Source organism: Dermacentor andersoni, chromosome 9 (assembly GCF_023375885.2).
Source record: "Dermacentor andersoni chromosome 9, qqDerAnde1_hic_scaffold, whole genome shotgun sequence".
In the NCBI taxonomy this organism is placed as follows: domain Eukaryota; kingdom Metazoa; phylum Arthropoda; class Arachnida; order Ixodida; family Ixodidae; genus Dermacentor; species Dermacentor andersoni.
The window spans coordinates 115705157-115717771 of NC_092822.1; the positions used below are offsets into that span (position 1 = coordinate 115705157).

A 12615-nucleotide genomic window follows, 5' to 3' on the forward strand; every position below is an offset into this window, starting at 1 on the left:
TGGACGTCCACGCAAGTATGCGAAGGAGGCTGAGGCTCGTGATGCAAGAAATTGTGCAATGTGAAAACAATACCATTACATTTCGTAAGACGAGTCATCGGGAAGACGACTCAATGCCTTCACATTTATCCATATAGGGATACCGAAGTGCCCTTGACATTTTTTTTAACGCAATACTTTATTACAAATGATGGCCTTGCAAAGTTGCGAGACCATTTAAAGCCAGAAGAACGGAAGTTTAGGCAAATCCATGTGCTACACACCATTCCCATGCTTGCAGCTCCCGTAGACACTAGCGCTACTGTTCTCTCTAGTAACTGTACGAGACTAGCCTGGAGCGCGAGGTCTCTAGATTGATGCCCGATGCACATTGATGCGAGCGTTTGGTTGTGTATCCGATTGCACTGTGCTGGCAGTGGGTGGCCCAATTTCTTTAAAATTTGCATTAGAATAGGGCAAATGTCGTAATCCAACATTGTGAGCGATGATTATTTCTTGAGAATCTTCGTGGGGCAGGCAAGAGGTGACTCGTGTTCAACACATACACTGTCCCCCGGCTCCGCTGTGGCATGCTGCCACTAAAGGGGTTATTATTTGGGTCAACATAGGGGCAGGTGCATGTGTTCAGATTGGTCAAGTTCGAATTACCTGGCGAAGGCCAAAGATTAAGTCCATATAAATGCATGGGTGCCAGCTGGGATCGAATTAACGGAAGTCTAGTATATATGTGTGTGTGTGTGTGTTTGTGCATGTGTGTGTGTGTTGCTACATATGTTAGGAGACGCTTTCAAAGTCCTGCCAATGTTTGGTTGGACCAAACGGTCCTACCAGAATTTACTTGAAATGCAATGTCATCTGTGCTGCAGACGAAGGGGAAGTTGAGGCTCGTTTAACCTCATTGTTTCAGAACGTTCCTTGACTCAACACTTCACCTCTACTCATTAAAATGCATAGCAATACCACCTCTAGGCCTCAATAGCATAGGCAGAGATCCTCAAGTGAAAAACTTGTACGGTTAAACCTCGATATAACCAATTTCAATGTAACAAAACTCTTGATATAATGAAGTACTGTATTAGACTTTTCATAACCTATTGTCCATGGAACAGTATGTATTCAGAACCTAAATATAATGAAGTGTGTTTGTATGCGATTTTAATATATCAAAATTTCACTGCCACCGCACAGGAATTCTGAGACAACGAATGGAAACTTCCGCAGAGGCACATGGTCAAATGATTGAATTGCAAATGGCTGCTTGCAAACCCACCTCTCAAATCGCACACAGCACGATAAGAGCGACGAGCTGAAGTGGAGCTGCATTATGTTCCGTATAAAGTAAAAGTGCAATAAGATCTGTGCTTTAGGTGTGAGGTTGCGACAAGATAGTGGCTTCACAAGTGCTGCCTCCCGCGCGAGCACAGGCAGAAAGACGAGGGGGAGGAGCTCGTGGTAACACGAAGTGCACATGAGGGGGCGGGTTGGAGTAAGAGGTAAGTTGGTGCACATCTTGGCCATGGCTGTAAGCGCCGTTGTATGCATACGCATCCGTGCACCTTGCTTTAGAGGTAATCTACCGTTTGTGCTAAGAGAGGGCATGGCACCTTGTAAGCTTTCTTCCTGCGCGTTTAGTATTGGAGATAGCGTGATATCGAGTTTCAGTGGCTTGTTGGAGTGCGAGGCAGACAAAGTATTCGCTCCCCACTGCCTGCCCATTTCCTGATAGCGTTGTCCCAGCGCGAGCAAAGCTATATCAGCCGCGGGGGTGGAGTGCACACGAAAGCATGGCTGGCTTCACTTAATTCCTACCGCCTATTTGAAGATATCATCAACGTGGCATGAAACCATATCATTCGTCGCAGACTCCAAAATTTATCAGAATGAGTTGTTTTCCCATACAAATAGCTTTTTTCAATTGCCTGATAATTCGGAAACTTCTGCAGCCTCTTTCCGTGTAAGAAAAATCGATCTGCAACTATACTTAATTGTATAAAATGTCGAATTTCAATACAACAGAAGTTCAATATAACGAAGCGAATTGCCGATTTTACCGACTTTGTTATATTGAAATTTAACTGGTTGGGCACTAGTAGCATCTGCGAAAATGCACCAATCTGATCATGCGTTTCTCGAGCAGCTCCTTACAGTAGGAAGGATCGAGAAGCATTCTTGAAGGTTAAGGTTTTCAGTCAAGCAGTAATGCTGTGCACCATTTAAAGGAGCCTAGGAAGCTCTTCGAGCTGAGGTTCATTTGAGAATCCCTACTTCAAGAGAAGCAGGACAGAGGGCTCTCCCGAGGACTAGCCTCTTGCCTACCTTATTTCCTCACAAAGACTGGTTCATCTTCCAAAGCAGTTGTACGAATTGTGTAGATTACAATAAAAAAAATTTGGATGATACTTAAGCTTGGCCTTTGAGTGGAATGCGATAGCATTAAAAGATCGACTGCTGCTCCCACTTCCCAGCAACTGCAGCGTATTTAACCATAATGTTTACTGGGAAATGCTTGCGGCAAACACTATGCACAAAGGAGAGCTTTCTGGTAAAAACACGGTGTCTTGCGTGGGCCATGATTTTTGGATTGGATTTAGTGGCCTCACCCTTTGTAACAGGTGGGCATCGCCGTGAAAAAGTAGCGATGCCCTGACCTACAATGATGTGGCGGAGGTGAGCGCCATCTGGAAGTTTTTCAAGGAAACGGGCATGCCGCTCCATAGACTCTGAGATATTCGCGCTACAGCATGCAAATGGCGGATGCCGTGGTCAGCCTATGAATTGCAGAAACGCTGGAAAAGGGGTTTGTTTGAGTTTCGCATAACAGAATTACATTTTCTCGTATATTCAAATTACCGTCCGACGCTGCCATGTCTGTAGCTGTGTGCAAGTTGTACTTTATTATTTCTTTACGTGTATTATCTTGAGAAATCAATTTATTAGTTCAGCAAGTTCCTTGCGCCACAGGGAGGGCCTGGGTTCGAAAGTCTCTTTGCTGAAACGACGTCCTACACTGTGCGGCAGACACAGACGCGGGATGCCGAAGCCAGATTTTCTGCGACACGGGGCCCTTAAAGGGACACTAAAGGCAAATGCTAAGTTAAGCTAAACTGATAGATTAGTGCTCGAGAATCTCTAAAACGTCAATATTATCGCGAAAAGAGCCTTAATAATAGAGAAATTGAGGTAAATGCAGCGCATGATTAGACTCTCCCGGGACATTCAAGCGCTTGCCCGATGACAGAAGCACTCCTCAGTTAAATTCTTTCACTAGTACTCAACTACTTGTCGCAAAAAACATCCTTGTATTGTATTATAAGATGAGATAAAATGCTACTTGTCCAGTTCTGTTTAATTTTTAGAAAAAAGACTCATTTAAATTACCATTAACACCAATGCTGGCGGTCGAAAAGTTTTGTTTTTGCTCGACCCTGCGCCGCCCATGCTTTCGCGTTTCAGTGGTTTGCTCGTCATGTAGTGCTGTGCTGGTTTTGCTGCCTCGCAAAACTCGCACAAACTGCAAGTAGCAGAGAATTCAACTTCCATGTGATGTCCCAGGATGCGCGAACGGTCCATGCCACTTGACCGAAAAGCACCTGCAGCGGCGAATTCACTGCTCTTTCTTGGCTCGGTGCCGCCGTCTGTCGGGCACTGTTTTACTCACCGACGGCAGCAAAGGGTGGTGATGGCGTATGCAACATCACCACTTCCCCGGTTGGGTGACAGGAGATTTGAATTTTGAAAAAGGTATCCGGAGCTTTCAGATGCAATTTTCTCGTAAACTAAGTCTTGGCACGAAACAAGCGTTGCAATGTTTCTGGAATGGTATGTAAGCAGTCCACACCGACTTAGTATTTCCCTTTAGTGTTCCTTTAACGCTATTGCATTAATACTAGAGGGATCTCTGGCGCTAGCGTCTGTGGGAGCTGCAAATATGACACTGTGTGCACGGATTTTCCTAAACTTTGTTATTCAGGCTTCCGACAACTTTGCAACATTGCAGATAATTTTTACCAAGATGTTACAAATGCAGCAATTTACTACAATTATATGTGTGCAGAGATAGTAATTTCTTTCACGTGTTCAGGAAAAAAATCGCTGGGAAATGTAGAATGTTTAAGCACAGTTAATTATAGCACAGGAACATTTGAAGTCGCAAGCACGAAGATGACAAATGCCTGTGCTACCCATCATTCCAATGGTAACTGGAGCTAGCAGTGCCCAAGTTCAGTCTAGTACAAATTTTTTCAGAAAACTTCGCTTGAGGACAAGCAGTTAAAGCACTTTCATTGAGGGAGGAGCTCCCTAAAGCAGTTGCAGAAGTACTACTCATAAATGCAAATAGCTCTGTATTTTCTGAAGAAGCAAACTCGTCATTATTGTCAAGCACTGCGACGAGTTCAAGCAAAGCTATGCTGCTTGGATGGTTTAACAATTGTATTTCTCCTAAGCTAGCAACTTGTATACTATATACGTACCTGCCAATTGTTACGATTTTGTCTTAAAATGGCCAGTTTATAGCGCTCGTTTACGTTCGCTGTGTTGATCCAATTACTATTGCCATTTTTGGATTTGCATATAGTTTTAGGGCAAGAAAAACTTCAAAAGGAAGACTAATAGAGTCGTGGAGTAATTTATGGCGACTAGATGTTTGACAGCCGTTGCATGAATAATGCATTAAATTTTATATGAGCATTTCTGTTTGTGGCACAGAGAGCCTGTTCAAGGTATCCCTATAAAACAGTTTGTATCTAATAAACTAAACATGAAATATTTCAAAGCTTTTTACAGTTTTTCAATAAATTTTAGTATTTTTTGCATTCCACTGTAGTGGAGTTTTCAACTTCTAAGGTTGACAGGTCTGTCCTTAAACAGTTTCGAATGTTCACTTGGTATACAATGTACAGCTGCAAACAAAAGTAATTCGAACACTGTGAACAAAGCTTTGATTTCGTGTAAAGAAACGGACCAAGTGGTGCATACTGGCCACGAGTGCCAGTCTTAGTGTATCCAATTTCTTGTTTCCATGTGGGGCTGCTAGAGGATTGCAGTTTCCTTTAGTCTCCTTTAGCCAAAGTTGGCAACACAGGTACAATTTGAATAATTTATTTGGCACCCTTCAACATGTTGCAGAGAATGAGCACAAAACTGTGACAAAAGGAAATGTGCGGTTTCTACATAAAACTATGGATATGATGATTTCCGCACAGCAAATAAATGCTTATTTACAACGATAAGCAAGATCTTCAACAACAGCCTATGCGACAGAGTTAGCAAACATTCTTGCCGACTGCAAAGTACGCATCAATTGCAGATGAATTTTGAGCAACTAGTAATAATGTAACGTTGCTCACACCTCTTGAATATATGACTTCTCAAGTTGGCCGAATCGCATGTAGGATTCTGCCACTGTGATTGCAAAGCTTAATTAGGCAGCCATGCATTGAGTATAGCGAGTTTTCTTTAGTCTGTGTATTGTATGCTATATGTGAACACAGACCGCAAGTTTTCTCCAGCTGAAAACAGTGGCACAACCAAGGTAGCCTTCATGTCTGTTGTGTCAACGTGCACTCTAGAAAAGCACTTAACAGCAAGTAGATCATGGCCAGGTTCTAGAAAAGAAAGGCCCTAGTCAACTGCAATAAATCCGTCTGTTGGCCCGGCTCCATACAGCATGTTATGGTGCCATTTGGAACAATTCCAATGAGGAATTTCACAGTTTATGTCCCTTTGTGCTGCAAGTACATCAAGTTTTGCAGCTCAGCCAACTTCAAGGGCTCTGCCTTGAACTCGGTGCAGGCAATGCCTACCTTGCTTTGGCCTCTGGACAGTGTTTCTTAAAGCAAAGCATAGTGGCATTGTAGACCATGTCATTTTTATAGCACCATTGTATTCATCCTCATGTTTTCGTGAACACTGTTGTGAGAAGATTCAGGAAACGTCTAGCTGCAGTCCCACGTTGCACACGAAAACGCAATGTAGTAACCAAGGCCAGTCTCAAGATTCTCAAAGTGCCACTGGGTCAGCTCTACCCAAAACAATGAAAATAGTCATTGCATGTACAACCAACCAACATCGCGTGTTTCTTAAAGCAAAGCATAGTGGCATTGTAGACCATGTCATTTTTATGGCACCATTGTATTCATCCTCATGTTTTCGTGAACACTGTTGTGAGAAGATTCAAGAAACGTCTAGCTGCAGTCTCGCGTTGCACACGAAAACGCAATGTAGTAACCGAGGCCAGTCTCAAGATTCTCAAAGTGCCACTGGGTCAGCTCTACCCAAAACAATGAAAATAGTCATTGCATGTACAACCAACATTGCATCTTCACTGGATTCCGCTGATCAATAGCCAAAATAAATTTTCTTGTGTTCAGAGCCTGCTGCTCTGAACAACTTGCATTGTCTGTTTGAAAAGCCTGCTCAGACAAATATCTGCACATTATTTGGGCTGAGGCAATGACGCCATCTGTGATGCTGAGGAAAAGACGAGACTCTGTAAATGATTCTCCAGGGCTGGCTGTCACCAGGCCAATCTGAAGTGAAAGGTGCGATAAGGCATTCACATGGATTCCAACTTGGATAAGCAAAATATGCAAATTATGGTAGACGTTGTAGTGCACCACCAAAGGAAGAGAGCTGGTGGCAAAGTGAAAAGAAGTGATTTAAGCTGAAACATGGTCTCGTAATTTTCATACAAAGCTTGCAACAGTATTATGTGCAATGCCTGTACCTCTCGTCTCGTTTTTTAATTGGTTCCTGCGGCATCAGCGATGCTGTCTGCACTGTGCAGTGACTAGAGAAAAAATAAAACATGAATAAGTTTGGCCTTACCGAATGCTGTTCGAAATACTTACCTCATCAACATACCTGTCCACAGCTGGTGCAGTAAGTGTCGTCGAATTGGGCCCCTGTGCATTTTCCTGCCTTTTTCTTCGACGTAGAAATATCCACAGATATTCATATTTCAGGAAGGCAGACTGAGAAAACGTGTGGACATGTGTTTTGCGCATTCCAGTCAGAAAGAAAAGCATGCGCATTCTCCTTTCAAGTTTGATGGATGCACAACTGTGTTAATGTTCTATGTCGTACCAATAATTCTACAAAATTGACCTTTCGAACATCAGATGGCTACTTGGTTTGCTTTGCAGTACAGCTGCATGTGTTGTAAGCAAGTGACACAGCTCAAGAGAAAGCCTTAGCTCGGGGCCAACTTTGATGCTGCCTATTTCAGTAAATGTAACATGCAGAAATACTTTAATGAGACAACCACTGGACTGATTTGGACGAAGCTTGATGCAATTGAGAGGGAAAGTTGCAGTCGAATGACAGTGGAGCATTTTTGGTTTAGGGCCTGGAACAATTTTTAAGAATTCCTGGAAATTTGTAATTTCTAAAAACATGGAAGCACAATGTTTACAAATCTGCAACTTCGCACCAAAAACAGATATCGCAGTTTTGTAAACTGCATCTATTAAAGCATCTAAAGGACATAAGGTTATGGGATCAGTTGGTATTAAGCATTCCAATATGACATCATATAGCGAGTCCAGTTGGTGTTAAGGGAGTTCCATTTGGACCTTGTACTGTATATGGACAGTTACCATTGGTGCTCATAGTGTGTGCTATTGGGGCGTACACTATTTGAGGAGTCGAATTGTTCCAAGTGATTGTTCAGAGATTTCACCAGTTAGAATGTACTATTAGTGATTGATCTTAATGGGACCATAACTGCCAACTGGTTTTAATGAAACTTGATATGCCAGTTGGTTTCAGTTGGAAGTCACACAGATCGATGAGCATATAATGTGAAACAACGAACTAGTTAATAAAGATAGCACAATGAAACTACTACTCCTGAAATAAAAGTACTTTCTAGTTTAGTACGACCAATGCAAACTGCCCAGTACCAGGTGTTTATGGCGAATCCTGTGTGTTGTCTGCTACAAGGCATCCCGAGAAAGCACAAAAAGAATTCTCGCTGTACAAGCAAGGGATGCGTAGTAAACAAAAGCATTACTTAAGTGGTCGCTAAATTAAGAAAGAAAATTTAGCTTTAGCTGTTGATTTGTTGGACTTTCCTGCTTGTGGGGGGGGGGGGGGGGGGATGATATATACTTTACATCCCCAATTTCGACAATGGGGGGGGGGGGCAAGTGCACCTCTTCCCCCCCCCTATACATACGCATATATGCACAGCATAGTGATATGTTTTAAATTCAAAAGTTAAGATAGAGATAGCCAGGAGGCTAGATAACGATAGATGTGTAGTCGGATACAACTCAAGTCTGCAGTGAAGCCCCGCCCACGCCCTTATAAGCGCCATCCACTGTTCCTCCGCGAGATTGCAAATAGTTCGTACTTCAAACTTACACTGCTACATAAATAAGGCGGTAAACATAAAAATAAATTTATATGCGCGTGATTTTGTACCTTTTCATTCGTCTATTATAGGGGAACGGTGAAAGCCTAATTCTTTGTTGAACTCAAAACGCTCGCTTCGCTGCAACTATTTATTGTCAAGTTTCAGTTCAGTTTGTAGTGAAGTTTCATGAGTAAAACGGGGTCAGCATGTGAAATGAACCGTACTGCGGACTTTTGAAGAGTGAAGTTCTCAGACTGCATACACTTTGTTCATGCCTGTTGCACACCTCATCGCTTCCGCCGATGGAAAGACTTCAAGAACAGCAGACGCTCCAGAGGTATCAAGTACGACGCCATTTTGAAATGGTCGCACGACGGCGATTTGTTTGCTTGCTTCTGCGATTGGCTGGCGGAGTAGCAACTACGCGCAGTCCATGTTGTCAACTGCTGTTTTTTTATTTGTATCCTATTACGACAAAATCTGATTAGATCAGAAGGCTAGGAGACTACTCGTACCCGCCCCATTTAAAAAGGGGATGCCAATAAAGATCATCATCAGTTTTGATTGCGATCGTTTGGCTCGGTCGAGGATTGTGATGTCCAACAGCTTCAAAGAACAGCGGCTACATTATTATCACCACCATTATTTTAAAGGACATGTAAAATGTAAAACTGTGGCACTCGCAATGTTTTAACTGAGCGTTAAAGTGATAAAACGGTTGATAGAAACATGCGAGCACCGTTCACATATACCAAATCGCTGCTCAGAGACGCTTCTACACATGTGTTCCATCGCTTTCATCACACGCACGTTTCGCGAGTTGACACTGCATGACCGAAAGGCACGTTAAAAAGAAATAATTTATTGTTTTCAAACGTTCCACGGAAGTCAAAAGTATGGCTTTTTGGTATGGCCACACTGCGCCTTTAAATTAATGTGACGTCACTGCGCATTAGCAGTCGCCATCTTTGGTCGAAATTCGGAAGTTGTTCCAGCTGCTGCTCCTGTGTCATACGGGTGCTTTAGGCCCCGATAAAGTGTGTGTGTTTTTCCTGGCTTGTCGGCAGTCGGTGCTCCCGCGAGCCAACGCCCGAGGATTAATGTCTTCCTAGCGTTGGTACACGAAAGAAAAGAGAGACGCCATGACCATTCTGCCTACCAAAAAGTCGTCGCAGTCGAAAAGCGAGGGCGACGGCTCCGACCCGAGCCCGTTTCATGGCGACCGCCATGGTCACTCGGGCCACTCGGCCGAGCAGTACAACTTCACGAACCGCAACTCGCCGCCGCGTTGGGCAGCGCCCAACGCCAGCTCGCGCGACGAAAAACGGCCCGCTCACGCGACCGCCAGCGGCTTCGACGAGTTCGACGCCGTCGACGGTGGCCCGAGCCACTCCAAGCGCAGGCATAGGGCATCGCCGCACCGAAGTCTCCGCAAGGCCCACCACCGCTCGGCTGGCATAGTCGTCAAACCCAGCACGTCGCAGGGAGCCAACAGCCCCGCGGGCGAAGACTCGGCTTCAGGGCGTGAAGACGCTGACCCCAGCGGATACAACTCCGGTGACGAGTACGACAAACCACCCGAGCTCTGGACCAATGAGGAATACAAGGAGGCGAGTGGCGACGGCGTTTTGATCTCTTTTTCGCATCTCGTTTCTGGCCGCGGTTAGGAAGCGACAGGCGAGCACGTGCCTAATCGCGAGACGTGTGTCCGTATCGAGAACACTAGGGATAGTAGGGGTCAGCATAAGCCATGTTGGAAGTTTCCGTGGCCCCGCTTTCACCGACGCGAGTTAGGGCAGTATGAGGTCAGCATGTGAAGGGCAGGTCAGCAGCGCTGACGCAGGGGGAGGCCCCCCGCGCTTGCGAAGAGCAAGAAGGCGTCTCGTTACGTAGCTTTGACTAGCATTCAATGAATGACGACTATTGCAGGTTTTTCGTACACCCTGGCCTAACGTCGTCCGCTGCAGATGACGGAGGTGCTGGCGCCTTCTGGCACGCCGCCCAGAAAACGTCCATTTGAGACATGCGCGATTAATGTGCATACTTCTGATCAGCCTTCAGAGATATTGCGTTAAGCTGCAAAACCGAGGGAAGAGTCCTGTCGATCGATTTTATTAGCCGCTATTGCGTCGCAGGGAAAATACATAAGCTGACGTTTGGATCTGTTGGGAGAGTGTCGGGCATGGGTTTGCTGAGATCAAGAATCCCGAGTCGAACACTCCTCAGTCAACAAAGTTTAGTGGCTGTCTTGAAGTGATTACTATCCGCTCCTGATCTCTCTGATGTGGAGTGCACAGTCGCATCCTGGCTTTGTGAATTTTTCTATATTGCAACAGCTCGTTTGAACTGCAGCGTTATTCATCACCGCCGTTTGTAAATGGGCGTGTTATCTTTAGCACTGCAAGCTGCACGCGTCCATAAGTTGCTATGCTGCAGAAGGAGTTAGGTGTGCACCGAACAGTGCACAACAGCAGCAAGTACACAGTGTGGGTTATGTGCTGCCTTGCCAGCTTAAGTTAAGGTTGTCAGATTTAGCGTCACTTAGTCAGTGTACTTAGCTTCAGCGAGTGCGATTTTAATGGCATAAGTGCCACACAACACTGTGCCATTATTTGATGGCAGGGATCCTTGGGTGCTACAAAAAGCACTTAGCGTGGCTATTAGTACTTGGAAAATATCATCGTGTTGCATTTTTAAAATGAAAAACGTATTCCAAATGATGTTCACATAAACTTATTGGACAGCTACAATTGTCAAGTACACTGTGATGCATGCAGTGCAACATGCAATAACTGTGTCTTCTCAAATTGAGCTTTGCAACTGCAAGGCAGTTCTTGTTGATTGCAGTAAGGGCAGTTGGAAAATGAATAGTAGCCTGTAAGAGTGCAAGGGGAAAAAAGTTTTGGCTAATATGATCTGCAAATAGATAGAAGAGTGTCAAGTTTGTGTGATTGGTAGTTTTTAATAATATGCCCAGTTATAGTTATCTTTTGATTCATGCCATGCAAGGACAAGTCTTTTTCTCCTTCCCAATGATGTGTAAATATAAGTGAATTGCTGTTGTTTTTCTGCAGAGTGGACTTTTGCAAAGCTGTCTTTCAAAACCTGCTTTTTGATATATCTCGCGTAATCCACTCAATCAGCAGTGATTGTAATTGAAAACTGTTATTGCAGCACCTCTTCATTGCACTCCTTACGAGGAAAATTGATTACACTGCGCATAGAGGTCATGTGACATGTATAGGAGCACACAACAGCATGATTTCAGTGCCATTTTGGGAAAATGTTTGCAAACGGGATGGTTGGTGACCCAGATAATTAGAAGTTGCAGCATAGAAAACAAAAGAAAAACTGATAAAAGGGAAATGATTTGAGCATGTGACTTCCAGCAGGTCTTTGTTGTTTCCAAAAGCAACGTGCACATGTACTCCCCATTACTTATCACCAAGGCATGGGAATACAACGCAGCTATCTGCTAATCGGAAGCAAAAAGCAAACAACCCCAACAATCGGTTTCTAAAGGCAAATGCTCCCAGACTTTGTTGACCATGGATGCTGCCAAGTAACTCGCACAAAGAAAATTTTAAAGAGAAAGACGTGCCCAAAGGTGGGATCACAGCTCTGTCTTCCTGCACAAGAAGAACCTGATGCTCCATTAGGCTACAACCACCAATATACTTATCTTGTGCCTACACCAAGTAGCTCTTGCAGATGATTGGTGCCACATGCATAATGCCACACAGCACGTGTGCACGAGAGCAAATTCACGCAAGGCAGCTTCTGTTTGGCCACACACAGGAATGAAACAGGTTTATGTCTGCACACCTGTGCAATGTGCAGACATAAACATCGCATAAGATTACATGCTGCATAGGATGATAGTGAAGATATCAGCACACATCACATTCAGTATTATAGCATTTAATTACAGTGGTGGGAATGCTGCTACAATTACTCCAACCTGTTACACTCCATTAAAGCTGCTACATCCATTCTACATCATCGGCCTATTTTATCTCCACTGCAGGACAAAGGCCTCTCCCTGCGATTTCTAGTTACCTCTGTCCTGTGCCAACCAATTCCAACTTGCGCCTGCAAATTTCCTAATTTCATCACCTCACCTTGTCTTCTGTTGTACTCGACTGCGCCTCTCTTCTCTTGACACCCATTCTGTAACCCTAATGGTCCACCGGTTAGCTAACCTACGCATTACGTGGCCTGCCCAGCTCAATTTCTTTCTCTTAATGTCAATTAGA

The 12615-nt window shown here is 44.3% G+C and overlaps 1 protein-coding gene across 2 annotated transcripts in view; it reads left to right on the top strand.

Annotated features, from left to right (window-relative positions):
• The first annotated feature begins 9283 nt into the window (after nt 1-9283).
• Nucleotides 9284-12615, top strand: part of LOC126529618 (OTU domain-containing protein 5-B-like) — a 58597-nt gene continuing 55265 nt past the window's right edge. Inside the window, exon 1 of one of the 2 annotated variants that reach the window (XM_050177137.3) lies at nt 9284-9969. In XM_050177137.3, coding sequence (XP_050033094.1) covers nt 9502-9969 — 468 coding nt within the window. In that variant the 5' untranslated portion in view covers nt 9284-9501. The remainder of the gene's footprint in view (nt 9970-12615) is intronic. The other variant, XM_050177136.3, reaches the window with a different exon arrangement.